Raw genomic sequence first — 14,935 nt, forward strand, 5'->3', positions numbered from 1 at the left:
CCTAAATACTAATTTGTAGCCATAAGATTTCTGCCTTCAAAAGTTGTGAGGGAAGGTAGCAGCAGGAAAGCGATAATGCACGGGTCACTCTGCCCATCACCAGCCCTGTGTTTCTGACAGCTGGGATTCACATTCACACAACCCCACAGTTCAGCTGCTCAGAAATCAGGCCTGATTTTTCTCAGAACAAGCTTTATGGGAATGAATTCCAGGCTTGCAAAATTTGGCAGGAAAGATGGCTGCTTACTCTGCACAGTATAGCTAGCCAGCTTTGAAAGTAATTATTTGCCTTGGTTTTGCAACTAAAAACTACTGGCAAAGAAATCAGGGAAGTAGGGTAGAGAATTATTTTAAGATCTCTGTCCTAGTATAGAGGCAAGAAAATACGTTTTCAAGAATCAAATTATTCTGGGTTCCCCAAAAACATACCTATTGCTCCCATGTCATCAACATAGGGACTTTTGGCTCCAACGATCCCCCCGAAGCATTCTTTCTGGGGCGCACAGTAGGATTTGTCTAGGTGGGTCTTGCCATCGCTGTCTACCATGCACCATTCACAATCCAGCACACCAAAGCAGTCCCTGCCAGAAAGACAATGCTGAATGTTCCAGAAAGTGGTGTCATGCAGGGGAGAGCACATGGACTTGGGCATCAGATAGCTCTCAGGGGTTCCATGACTCACTAGTGTTATAACTCCTTGAGGCTGAGTTTCCTTTCCTTATAAAAGGAGAACAGCCATAGCCTGCCACGGGAAAGCTGTCTAATGTCCCTCAACAACTTGGAGATGAGAGAAATAGAACCGCTCTCTGCGAATCAAACCATGAAGTCCACACATCATGGATTAGTGCAGGGTCACTCAAAATCATCTTAAAAAGACCACATGGCCCCAAGGTTTGTTAGACTTTGGCCTAACACTCCCCAGGTATATGGTCATTAGAAAAAGGAAGGAAGGAAAAATTGATCAAACAAGTTGGGGAAACAGTGGATAAGTTCAACAGATTTCTTTGCTGCCAATTTCTTAGAACTTTTAACATGTTGAGTGCATTCTGACACAGTGTTTCTCAAGCTTAACAGGCTTTGGGTTACTGCATAACACACCGAATTAATCTACCTGATGCCCTACCACTCCTTTGCTAAAGTACATACTGAAAGTAAAGCTGGCTGCCCCTTTCACCCAGTAATTTTGTTGAATCAAATGGCAGCTTGCAGCTGTTTAGTCCCAAACAACACCCTAGGGAGGAGGGGGGGGGGAGCAGGGAGCGTGTGGCTTTCGGTTCTCAACACTCCTGTAAAGCATATCTGCTTTCTAAGAAAGAATTGATGAGCTTCAATGTATCACACATAGAGCTGGGTTCTGTTTCTAGAACCCATGAGTTCCTGCCCCCTTGCCCTTGCTTCTTCATGCCATTTCCTCTCTTACTCCTCTTATTTCAAGAATAACTCTCCCATCCACAGATGAGGCTACTAAGATATGGTACATATGCCAAATAGCTGTAACAAGTGGAAACCAGATAACATTAAACCTGGTAGATAAAAGGCGTATCAAAATCAGTTCTGGATCTGAAAAACTGGTACATCTTTTTAAAACATCAAGAATGGGAATGATAAATACCATCTGGAAAAGCTCAAGGAGGCTGCCGGTCCCTGTTCTTTACTAGGTTCTGCTCCTGCAGCTATGATGTTGACGTGAAACCAGCACCGGGCACTGCTTACCCACTCTCCATCCTCTGACTGCACCTGCTGTTGACACACTGGTGAAGAGCCTCCTGCAGGCCAGGGTCAATAGCCGTGTACGTCACTGGCTCCTGGTGGACTTCACAGCTTGGGTTTCTACGTAGGAGCAAGTCTGAAGGTTAGGACCAAGACCATCCATATTCCAAACTCATCATGCCCTTGGCCCCTGACAGTGTCAAACAGATCTGGGTTTGAATCCTGGCTTTGCCACTTAGCTCTATGAAACCTTGGGCCAGTCTGGCCTGAAAATCTGTCACTGAGATAAATAATGCTATATTACGTGTGAGCATCTGTGTGTGTGAAATGTTCCTACATGTTTATCAAAGGGTTAATTTGAAAACTAAGTGACAGGGCCTCCCTGGTGGCGCAGTGGTTAAGAATCTGCCTGCCAATGCAGGGGACACGGGTTCGAGCCCTGGTGCAGGAAGACCCCACATGCCACGGAGCAACTAAGCCCATGTGCCACAACTACTGAGCCTGCACTCTAGAGCCCTTGAGCCACAACTCCTGAAGCCTGGGCGCCTAGAGCCCATGCTCTGCAACAAGAGAAGCCACTGCAATGAGAAGCCCACACACCGAAATGAAGAGTAGCCCCCGCTCGCTGCAACTAGAGAAAGCCCACACACAGCAACGAAGACCCAACATAGTCAAAAATAAATAAAGTAAAAAAAAAAAAAGAAAGAAAACTAAGTGACTTATTGGACATACAGTATCTGACACATGTTAGGCACTTAGTTAATGCTTGTAACAGTCTCATATTTTTTGTAAGTAGCACATATACTCAAAAATTTTTTAGCATTTATATTCAAACCTGAAAGTAGACTTCACTTTAAGACACTATGGAGTTTGAAAACTGGCTCACTGAACAGTTCCATCATTAGAATGAATCACCTTCTTATACTTCCAACTCGAAACAAATCTATAAACAAGACTCCCATTATAAATATGCATACACACACACATTTTAAATTTACCTGTTCTCTGCATTGGTGAGGTTGCCAGTGCACTCATTGACCTCTAGAGGGCACTCACAAGGACATTCACATTCATTTTGTTCCATTCTGAAAAGGAAAAAGAAAGTTACTATGCAGAGGGTTGATAAACTATATATTGTACATGCACTGAGGGAAATGAAATAAAGACACCATGAGCTAGTTAAAAGGGACAGTAAAAGTTATCACTAAAGGTTTAAATACACAACTGACCTCAATCCATTGTTCTCTGGACAAGGATGCTACAAACAACACAGCTCTAAATGCTTTTGTAACCAGGACTTTCCCTTCCTCTAGGACACACCTGAACACTTCATGTTTATTTTGCAGTTGGCATCAGTTAAAATATTCAGTAGTGTGGTAAACAGAGAATATGACCCGTCCCATTTTTACCGGTGACAGTTGAGGCAGAGCCGGTCCACCATGCTACAAGCACAGAAGGCAAGAGAGTCACACGTTTCGTTGACAATGCCGACAAATGCATTGGTTCCCGGGATCCTCGCCAGTCTGTATTTAGAACAGTGACTGCCGTGCACAAGGTTTGTCAAATCCCCCTATAGACAACAGAGTTGTCAGAAGTGACAGACAACAATGCAAAGTTTCAGCTCTACCATCCTGAAAACAACCCTTCAACCAACTGCTGAAAATAGTTCAATCCAACTAAAGCAAGCATCCTTTTCTTCGTTCTATAACAAGAAAATGTGATAGCTGGCTTCATGAAATGTCTACAGTATTTGAAAGCCAAAGATTCTAAAGCAGCATCGTAAAGTTGAGTATGGTCATTTTTTCTGCACGTGTCATATGTAGTAGGTCAATTATTTAAGCCCATGTTGGTTTCCATGCCAGTTATCCCTTATGTGTGCATGGTTAGGATAAGCCTAACCATGAGAATCATGGCACTGAATGGTTTCTTAAAAGGTCTAGATGAATTTTTTACTGCCTGGAAGATGCCCACCTTTACAATATAAGCAATAACATAGGCTTATCAGCCTGTTAGCTCCAATAACCAGGAATGTTCCAATTCCATTTTGGAATAACTTGGGCCATTAAGCATTTATTCTAATTCATATTCCACTAAAATTTGCATGACTGAAAAATTTCTACTGGAATATCCCAGCTTCTCTGCTGAAGACTCAGGAAATCATTGTACAAATGACAGAAGATAACAGAGTAAGGCAGACTTTCATATGACAACCTTACCTGACAGCCTCCCTCTGATTACACGCATGTTTGTCAATGTCTCCTTTACAGAAAGTGCTCATCAGAATGGGTATGGGGGTTTAACAGAGTAATAATGACTTCCCTTGCTTTGAACACACTATCCTATTAATATGTTCATTCTTAAAACTCTTCTAGTCCCCTACACAATTGTTTTTACAATCACTTTTTCTGAGACTAAGTTTAGGATTTTCATTGAACCTCTTTTTTTTTTTTTTTTTTTTTTTTGCGGTATGCGGGCCTCTCACTGTTGTGGCCTCTCCCATTGCGGAGCACAGGCTCCAGACGCGCAGGCTCAGCGGCCATGGCTCACGGGCCCAGCCGCTCCGTGGCATGTGGGATCTCCCCGGACCGGGGCACGAACCCGTGTCCCCTGCATCGGCAGGCGGACTCTCAACAACTTCCCTGGTTGGGGCGCCACCAGGGAAGGCCCAATCTCTTTAGTTTTTGACTTCAAGCTAATTTTATTTTATTTATTTTAAAAATGTTTTATTAGAGTACAGTTGATTTACAATGTTGTGTTAGTTTCAGGTGTGCTAACTCAGTACATCTTTATGATTATCTTTTTAATAATACATGTAATGATTTGTGAATACATTTACTTCTTGTGAATAACTTTTTGAATGTTGGTTCTGTCATGACCCATTCTCTCTCAGCTAGGATTATTTACAAATTAATAAGTATATCCTTAAGATCTCTAACCATATCCAGGTAAATCTGTAGCATCTCAAATCACAAGAGAGTATTCTAAGCTTAAAAAAAAACAAGGAATTATTTTTGGATGATCTACGTAAGAGCTCTCATCTAAGAGGGTGGATGACCAAGAGCTAACCTAATTTGGCTTTAAGAATTTAGGGAGACTGAGTAATCTCTAGAAGACAGGAAGAGAGGACCACATGGTGCCACATATATTTATACAAGAGTGTGGGAACAGACTTCAGCAGACATTTCAAAGGGCTTAGATTGGGTAAGTCTTTAAACAAACAAAACCAAAGCAAAATACCAACTGTGAAACCTTAAAACACTCACTTCTCCATTCAGGGCTTTATATCCCACAACCATCAGACTGGGGAGTTGGACTAAGGTCTGTCATGTCCTATCACTCTAATTGCCAGGCAATGAAACAGCTGGTAATAGCTAACATTCAGACACAAACCATGACTCCATTGCAATTCCGTAGCTGGATGGGAGAAGAGAGCGTTGAGGAATCAACTTACTACTAGGCTCGTGTTGAATTTATAAAACCTCTGGACCGTTCTGTCACTGAAGCTGTTGCACAGGTTCTTCTTTACAAAGTTGGGGTGGTTCAGGATGTCATTTGCTACCAGGGGCTCCTACCGAGGCCAAGCAGAACACAAGACAGGTGCCATGTGGTTAGTGAGCCGCAGCCCGGTGGAGAACTGGGCTCTAGCTTCGTGACAAATACCTTGTGGGTGATGTGCTGCTGTTCCACGGGTGCATGTCCTTTGGGGTCAATGAGGGTTGGATGTGCCACCAGATAACCCCTGTCCTCCATTATGAAGCACCTGTGCCGAGACAATGACATTCCTCATTCACAGGAGCTGCTGCTCTATGCTTTTGGAGAGCATCTATCTCGCTAGCCCTGACACAAATTGCATTTATCAGCTTCTCAGTAAGTATTCATGGACGAAATGAAGGAAGGCTGGCAGTCAGGTGACAGACACATTAATTCTCAAGGCGTTGGATTACGTAGCGTACAGTTTAAGGCGAGAGAGTTACACCTGACTCTGAGGTCACCTACATACTTCGTACAGAATGTGACCACCCAGACTAAGTAAGATGGGCTCGAAGATCTTTTGCAAGAATGTATAAAGTGGGACATTTTTTTCTTTTTGCTGGGGAGGGAGATTCCGAAAGAAGCAGTCTTGGGTATTTTCAGGCACAAATTTTAGGTAAACCATACAATTTCCTCTTTCAATGACAAACATACCTAAAATACAACGTTCAGAGGACATGCAAAAATATATTTGATGGAAACACTAAATAAGTGAAGCTAGAACTGCTTTAATCAAGACTATATTCTGCTCTATTTTACTTTCCATTCGTCATAACAGTTTGCTGTGAATCCTGCATTTCCCCATTAAGGGCCAATGTGAAATTTAGCAGTGATATGAAGCATGGGCTATGAGTTGGAAATAAAGGTATTTTTAAAAGTGGCCTGTATTAAATCAAGGGAATGCCCTTGCTTTGACATGCTCTTTTGAAATTCAGGTGGCAAAGACCTTTGGTTCCATGAGCCTCTTTCTGGGGAAATGTACAAAGGAACAGTCTAAGCATCTGAAAATCTCACAAAGACTTTGGTTTAATGACTAAGTTCACATCAAAAGTACTACCCAAGAGTACCCTCTGGTCTTTCTAGCACTCAAGATATGGGAAACCTCTAATTACAGACTCCTAGAGAAACAAGAGCTTTTGGAGAATTCTGTGCCACAGTTACTCTTCTTGTTAGAAGCCAAATCTGTCCATCTAAGTCATAAACAGCATGCATCTTAGAAAAATAAAAGAACAAAAACCTCCTTTATAGAACACCCAGGCAATGGACTCAGTTTCTGACGCTGACTATGACAATGTGCTTGGCATTCAACTGGAGATACCTGACATCTTTTTCTTTATATTTTGCAGCTAGATAGGATATGGGGTCCCTGAAGGGCTCACCTTATTTTGTTGCCACCATCTTGGTTACAAACTGGTAATAAGTCCATCAGAACCTTGTAGAAGTATCGAAGCGTGAAGTCAATGCCCATCACAGCCACAGTATGCCCGGAAGACAGCTGTGTACTTCATGTGAAAATGATCAGTGAGAATAAGAGGTGTGTCTTATTTAAAGGCAAAAGCTATGTTCACTCCTAAGGACATTGTCTGGTATCAGAAACACATGACTCCTGTTTTCCGCACTTTCCACCCTTGGAGAAACAATGAACTAAATGACTAACTTAGCATAACATGGAGATTTGACAAGAGAAAAATGTAAGATTAAAGATAGGACTTCCCAAATAAGACTAGCCCAAAACATGGGCAGCTGTGGAATATGGCTAATCCTAACTATAGATGGTCAGACAATGGTGGGATTATTCTTTGTCAAGAATATGGGGGTGGTGGGGGGACAGGCATCAGCTGGGAGGTTTAATGTGTGGCTGTTAGGTTCCTTCCAACAAGGAACCTTTATTTTTCCTTCAATTTTTTTTTCTAATTGAGGTATAGTTGATTTACAGTGTTGTTAATTTCTGCTGTACAGCAAAGTGATTCAGTTATACATATTTATACATGCTTTCTTTAATATCCTGTTCCATTATGGTTTATCATAGGATACTGAATATAGTTCTCTGTGCTATACAGTAAGACCCTGTTGTTTATCCATTCTATATACAAAAGCTTACATCTGCTCACCTCAACCTCCCACTCCATCCCTCCCCCAAACCCCTCCCCCTTGGCAACCACCAGTCTCTAACAATGAAACTTTAGACAAGGAGCCTGAGTGATGTCCTTAGTTATTTCCTTCATTTTAGATCATGATAAATCTATAGTTATTAATCTATACATCTCATTTTATAGAGCTCTCAAAGGTTAATTAGTTTTAGGTCATACAAAACTTAGCGAAAACAACGTTTTGTTTTCTTTCTATAACACTAAAGTTGGCTGTACTCAAAACTCAGCTCACATTCTAGAACGAGACTCTTCTGGTTCATAGGCCAGTTCTGTCTCCATTCTAAAATGCTACTCTCAAAAACAGAAGCACCAAGGAAGAGAAAGTCGGGCAATACAACATGATGCTTGCTAGCTTTTTAGCTCTGGAATCAATCAGATCTGGGGTTCAAACTTGGCCTTGCTGATTTCTATCTATGTGGCTCCTGGGAGGCTACTTAACCTTTCTAAGCCTCAGTTTTCTTATCTGAAAATGGGGTTAATAATAGCTCAGAAGAAACTTCCCAAAGTAAAGTCCTCTTTGGGAAAATCAAAACTTGGGAGTGAAATTAGCTTTGCTATGTAGACAACTGGTTACTAACAACACTGATACTAACGTATTAACTCAACTCACCACTCACCACCCCCATCAAAAAAAAAAAAAAAACAAACCCCAAAAACAAGGAGAAACAAACAAACAACAAGAAAAAGGGACCATGACCCACAATGAAATTTCTATCAGAGCTTTGCTGTCAAAGCTGTTTTCGGCATGGGATGGGGGAAGACCATGTTGTGGGATTGCCTTTGAGAGGTTATTGCCTCAATAAGAGCCCCTATTATTACGTAAGTAACTTAAATTCTCCCATGGAAGAACTCCAAGACTCAGTTACCTTATGGGATTTGTGCATTGTAGAAAAGAATATTTTGCTGAAGCATTAGTCAGAAGAAGTCTAAACTTCTCTTGCTTGTTCAGGAAAGAGGGATGAGTCTAAACAACAGCCATCATTACGATAATAGTAATGGCTTCCATTTCTGAATGTTCACAATTTATAGGCATTCTGGTAGGCATCTGAATATATCACTTCAATGATTTCTCACAGAAACCTTATGAGGCATTATTTCCAGAAAACTGAAGCTTGGGGAGATTAAGTATTTGGCTAAAGTCACACAGTGAATAACTAGTAGAAGCAGGGATTTAAACTCAGTGCCTTCAACTCCAAAGCATATATTCCTAACCAATAGGGTTTCTGCCTCCTTAGATCTGCATGGTACTCAAGAGTTTCCAAGCAAATTTAAACCATCTACTTAATTTCCTGTGAAGACATCAGAAAGGAATTATAGTTCCTATTTTATAAACGAAAAATTAGGTTTAGAATGGTTAAAAGACTTAAAGAAGATTGAAACACTTTTATTTATGGTTTAGAGACTAAATCTGGTTCTTTCTACAATACTATAGCTGCCTCAGTGAAAAATACAATTCAGTTTTTGTGGGACAAGTTGACTTTGTTTCTAAAATTCCCCTGTATGACTGCCATCTGCCCCTGTTGATGATAAATGTGCTGAAGTAAAAGCATATATTATATATTGCCCATGGAAGTCTAGCATTCATATTTTCACCTGCATTTAAAAAATGTACATGGTTACTATAGCAACCCATAAAGAATACCATAGAAAAGTCAAACTAAGCCTACATTTCTCAGCACAACGGTCCATGCTGTTTGCAGCGCTTTGGTGAGATTTTCACTGCCAAAGACTTGTCTAACCAGTCCCTTAATCATTGACTGTACTTCATCATCACTACCACATTATCATCCTCCAAAGAATGCATACCTAGATTCTCAGGCCACTAATAATGCTGATGAAAGAAACTGTTTAACTGATAAGTGAGCACTGAAAAACCCTGTCCTCAAGCTCTCAGCCCAACCGCTTCTGAAAACCAAGGGAGAATTAGAGTGCTTCACCAACAAGTTGAACGTTAGCTTAAGTTCCCTCTTCTGACCCATTAAAATGCAAGAAATTTAAAGCATGAATAGCGTGATAATAAAAATAACTACCATTTATTGGGGATTTGACATTGGCAAGTATAGTGCCAAGCATTTTACATGCATTATCTTTAATTTTCATTATGTTAGTTCAGTTTGGGCATTGCTACCTCTGTTTTCCATGTGAGGCTCAGAGAGTCATGGAACATAATAATAATAAAAGTATTTAACATTTATTGAGCCCTGACCATGGGCTACACACTGTTTTAGGAGCCTCACATATATTATTTACAGTAATCTTTAAATAATCATTTGAGATAGGCCCTAATATACTTCTTTCACAGGTGAGGAAACCAAGGCAGAAAGGAACTTGTTAATAGTCATACAGACAGTGAATGACAAATCCGCGTTTTCAGAGTGGAATCACATCTTAGGAGGAGGGCAGGTTCTCAAGTTGGCACATGAGACCAAAATCACTGGTAATCATTTGGAAAAAGTACCTCAGCAGAGCACACCTATGAATATACCCATTAAAGCTATAGTTGCTTTGGTTGAAAACCAGAAGCGTTAATTGACTTGCATTCTAAACTATGGTGAATGAAATAGATGGCTTTAAATAATAAAAACACGCTCAGCTAAGGAAAATGTTCAAATGATCAAGTCCATGGGATTGCATGTCGATTAAGGCAAGAGCAGATACCTATTCCTGAAATATACTCTCACTGAGTGACTGATGGACAGGATTTAAATGGCCATTTAACTCTTGTTAAACTCGAATAGCTAAACTTGTGTGGGCTAAATACACTATAAACAGTAACCAAATAAGGGAATTGAACCCAGGTTTTTTCTAAGTTGAAAGCCCATCACATTTCCATCATGTGTCATTTGGGCTGACACCATAAATATTTATAAATAAATGAAATGAAAATTCTTCCACCCTTCCAAATTCTAATAAAAACATGTATATGAGCGTAAAAATCTGTACCTCTCTGTGACCTCCTCCCCCCGCCCAACAAAAAGAATATTGTGTAGAAGGAAAAGCTAATGGCTCTTGATAATGAGTGGCAGATGGGAGAAGCCAGGTGGAATGTCAAAGCCTAAGTAAGACACACACAGGTAGGTAGGCATTCTCTCCCTGCTCCCCCGGCAACATCTTTAAGAGCCCAATTCCGGCCCATGTCCTTGTCATCAAAGACCAAGGTGACTGCTGCCCCCTCAAAGAGACCACGTTTGTTTACTTTTTCTCAAGTGATTAGAATAGATGGGAGAAATGACAAGTTTTGCTATTCAGACAATAGTAGGTGTATGCCTTACAGGCGGCCTGTTAATGAAAACATTGAAAAGATCTGTTCTAAAAGAATGTTTACTTGTTTATATGTGATGGAGCCAAACAGATACCATGTCCTGAAAAGAAATCAATATCTGGCTGGCAGCAGGGCCCTGCCTGCCATGGAGACACAGGTCATGATATTGAAATTCCACACAGCACTGCTTCCCAATTCTTGATTCCAACGTACTAGAGAAGAATTCTACTGAATGTCAGCCATTTGATATATAATGAGCACTGTGAAAAGCCTAAAGTTAAGCAAGAAAATCTGTCTCCCATAAATTTTAAGGCATCATTACAGATACCAGTCAAAATATGGTCTTTATTGGTTGCTAGGGAAAAACAGCGATTTGTATAATGAAGGGATTAAAACAATGTGTTTGGACTTGCCTCTCTAACCAACATTTCACTGACATTTGTAGCTTAAATACTGAAACCTCAAAAGCCTGAAATGTAAATCACCCTAAATATATTTACAGTAATACTGACATTTTATAGCATGCTTGGAAAATCAATTTTCAAAATGCTTTTTCATTCCTCAAGAGAGAGCAAGGACAAAGTAAAAACAGCAACAAAACCATAACAACAACAACAACGAACTCCTATATAATTCTAAAGAGACCCAAATACAAAAGGAAACAATCTCAAGTCTTGATACATTTTTTTCTTCACTAAAACTACTCTGTTCTTGGGAAAACACTCTCTGATAATCATAATTGTCAGGTTCTTGGTGCTATTTCTCTGATTGGTTTACGACTGGCATTTCTAGGAACTGCTTTACTGAATCTAACATCTTTCTTTTTCTTTTTCATAAGCACCCTCACGGCCACTAACAGGGCTAAGTGCTTTTGACTGACTCAATCACACGATAATCGTGTGAGGTAAGTATTATCCCCATTTTACAGACATCAGGAGGAAGGTCAGGGTATCCAAGATGGCACAGCTAGAGAAGATATTCAAACCCCAGCTTGCCCCACAACAAAGGTCATACTTTTGCCACTAATTCTTGGTGTCTACTGTTCTATTCAGATTTTCAAAGTATCCTTAATGTGTTTAAGAAATGAGTAAAAATTAATTGAAATATTACCTGGATGAATGAATTGTATGACTGATGGTCACTACATAGCCAGCTCCTCCAACATCTAAGTAAGGTCCAGTCAAAGAAATCAAACCTGGATTAGCTACTGCGTGGAGATACCTAATGGAGACCAAAGAAAGTCGTTACTTGAGGGTATGAACAACAACTTTGCACATTTCGAAGAAAACTGAGCTCGTAACCCTAAAAAAATATTATAAATTGTGCTTATGTTACATTCAAGTTCAAAAGGATTCCTCCCTTTTATGTCTGACTGTAGCATCAGCAACAAGGGGTCAAGAAAAATATGAAATTCTCTTTAAAAAAGATGCTGAACTCAGTATATATGTGAGCTTTTAATAAGGTCTATAGTAGAGATGTTTTAGAGGCTAAAACAAAAATTAACAAATCAAGTAGAAACAAATACAACTGGGCACCTAGAAATGTCCCCTGGATTGGTAAAGGTGGGGGAACAGGCAGTAAAACTAGCGGCCACTCATGAGTGACTCAGTTACTAAGCGGCGCAATGCTAGATATCCTGTTTTCATGCCCAGGTTGCCCTCCTGCTATACAACCTGACTAGTTTTTGCTTTTGAAAATCAGAGTCAAAATAAATCCCAGAAGTAAAAAGTGTTTTTCAGTTTACACGTGTTCATTTTTCATAGGTCACATATAAGCTGTCATTTGATGCCATCATCACACACAGTGACATTAAGTATACCCGCTGGGGACACACTGCATACAAGATGGGATTCAAACCACTAGGAATTGAAATGGCCGAGTATCAAGTATTTCAGTCTCAAAATTTCAATGAAGAGATAAAAGCATTGTAGACAGAGGAAGCCCACAAAGCTTTTGTTAATATTACATTTAAAAAATGATTCAAAAACATATTTTCACTGTCATGAAAAGTATCTTCTTTAAATATGACTGCCTGAAGTTGCTTTATTGTGTGTACTTATCATGTCTCTTTGGGACTGGAGGCGGGGGGGAACCTTTGATAATGGAAGCCCCTAAAACTCACCATTGTCTCCTAGTGGGATCAAATGCTTTGTCCATGAGGGAACCAGGATAAATTCTGAGGACGCCATTGGGCGTTGCTATGTAACGGCGGACAATGTAAGTGTTCAGGCTACTCATTTCCATTTGTGTCATCCATTCATCTGTGACGTGGCTGGTAGCCATTACTTCATTTCTGACAGAGAACTGGGAAACAAAGGAAGACATAGCAGGGATCCTTTAAGACTCACATGAAAAGAGAGAGGCCTGCTGGCAGAGCTTCCCAAAGCTCTCTTGCAGAGAAGCCAAGCCCAATTACTTTTTAAAAATCTTTCCACAGCAGATGGATACAGCCAAACTTGGTGAAACAAAAGCTTCCTGAAGTATAGCCAGTGGACGTGTGATTTACTTAATTGTTCATCCTAGCTAGGCTTTCTGTGTTTAAGAGGAAAGATCCTATAATGCAGCACTAAATACACACCCAGACACACATACAAACACGTGTACACACACCCCCTAAATCTCTGCTTCTTAAACTGCATCATATTTATCTCAACAGACAGTAGGGGCACTTTACTTCATTCCCCTGGGACAAACAGGGCTGGAAAGTTTCACTGGTCTCTAACTCACACCCCCCTACCAAGAAAGCCCCTAGTGCATCTAAGGCCTTAAAGAGATTCTTCATCTGGCCCATAGGGCTTCTTAATCCATCAGAAGGGTCCTCGCCGGCCAGCCTCCCCTGGGCCACACACTCTGCCTTTCTGGCTCTCCAGCTGAGAGGCACAGATCCAGAGCTCGGCTTCCCACTTCAAAGGTTCCCTACCAGAACCCCCTCCCAGGCCTGTGGAGGGGTGCAGCAGAAGTGCAGCCCCGGGACAGCACTCACTTTGAGCCCCGGGTTAGCAATGAGGCGGGTGTTGTCGCTGAGATAGGCTGTGTAGTGTTCCACCATGCGCTTTGTCTCCGGCTGGCTGAGGTGCTCATAGGGGGAGGAAAAGCTGCCAGCAGACAGCATGACGGTTGGACTTTCTGAGAGAGAAGGAAACAAAGCAGGCCTGAGAACACGGAGCCTGCATCTCAGGCCCAAACAAAAGCATGGCTAAGGCTCTGCCCATCTGTCAGCTGTGGTGGCTTAAAAGTCCTCCCTAAGGAAAGCAAAGAACTCCACACTGGAAGGAGCTGGGAAAGAAAAAAGTCAGATCCTCTCCCTGCAGGGAGCTTACAGTCCTGAGCGAACCTAAAGAGATACAGGAGCTGAGAATGACAAATAGTCAACGCATCTTAGGTCTACATATAATATCCTACACTTATTACGGTCGAGGAGGCAGCATGTGACACGGAGCCAGACTGGGCTGAGCCTGGGCTCTACCATTTCCTGGCTGTGTGATGCTGGGCAAGTCGTAATACATGTGATGTTTTTATCATCTGCCAAGTGGGGGAAATAGCAGCGCCGGCCTTATAGAGCTATGGTATTATACTAGTTAATGTACACAAAGCAAACGATTTCATAAATGTAAAGTATGTAGAACAGAGCTTGCACAACTCAAGTGCTTCTGTGAGTGTTAACTCTTATTGTTCACATTAGAAGAAGGAAAAACGGAAGAGAGGAGTCGATGCAAAAATCAACTAAAAAAATTCTTCTCGCAGACGGGGACAGCCAAACATGGCATAAACAAAATCTATGGAAACAACGGAGTAGTTAATATACACATATTTAATTGTTGGTCTTATCTAAGAGGAAAAGCCCAGTTCTCTGTTTACGACAGAAATCCTTGCAATGAATTACATTTTGAAACAAAAACACTACATCTCTGTCTCTGAAATTCTACTCTTCAATCGTATATTTTTAAAAGCATTAGAAAGCACTATCACATGTCCTATCTCATTTAAATCTGTGGGTCCTTTTCTTTTCCTTTGTTAGTCCTCACTCACAGTGTTTTGTTTCCTTGTGGCCTGGTTATCTCTGACTGGACACTGTACTTAACAAATTTGTAGGAAATGCTGAGTCTTAACAGGATGGAAATATCTTCCTCTAGAAAGGATATTGCATCTTGTGCTACACACCAAGATGAGGCAGGAGATGGTAAGGTGGAAACAGTTCCCAATAAGGAGACAGGATACTGGCCTAAGTACTATACGGGGAGACTTTGGTATTCAACAAGTCCACGATGAGTGAGCGCTTGAG

At 41.0% G+C, this 14,935-nt stretch overlaps 1 protein-coding gene across 5 annotated transcripts in view; it reads right to left on the minus strand.

The window, feature by feature from the left end:
- Positions 1 to 14,935, minus strand: part of CACHD1 (cache domain containing 1) — a 234,240-nt gene that overhangs the window by 36,285 nt on the left and 183,020 nt on the right. For 4 of the 5 annotated variants that reach the window (XR_016395079.1, XM_089921448.1, XM_089921438.1 and 1 more), the window contains exons 14-23: positions 13,637 to 13,779; positions 12,776 to 12,957; positions 11,764 to 11,874; positions 6,621 to 6,743; positions 5,371 to 5,470; positions 5,162 to 5,278; positions 3,120 to 3,280; positions 2,709 to 2,795; positions 1,714 to 1,830; positions 430 to 581 (exon numbers count right to left, since the gene is read on the minus strand). Coding sequence is in view for 4 of the 5 variants with exons in the window: in XM_089921448.1 (XP_089777574.1) it covers positions 430 to 581; positions 1,714 to 1,830; positions 2,709 to 2,795; positions 3,120 to 3,280; positions 5,162 to 5,278; positions 5,371 to 5,470; positions 6,621 to 6,743; positions 11,764 to 11,874; positions 12,776 to 12,957; positions 13,637 to 13,779 (1,293 nt within the window). In the remaining variant the exon portion in view is untranslated. The remainder of the gene's footprint in view (positions 1 to 429; positions 582 to 1,713; positions 1,831 to 2,708; positions 2,796 to 3,119; positions 3,281 to 5,161; positions 5,279 to 5,370; positions 5,471 to 6,620; positions 6,744 to 11,763; positions 11,875 to 12,775; positions 12,958 to 13,636; positions 13,780 to 14,935) is intronic. The other variant, XM_089921433.1, reaches the window with a different exon arrangement.

This window comes from Delphinapterus leucas, chromosome 1, assembly GCF_059928025.1.
Source record: "Delphinapterus leucas isolate spDelLeu-1000000601 "Yukka" chromosome 1, BTC_Dleu_Yukka2, whole genome shotgun sequence".
Lineage (NCBI taxonomy): Eukaryota > Metazoa > Chordata > Mammalia > Artiodactyla > Monodontidae > Delphinapterus > Delphinapterus leucas.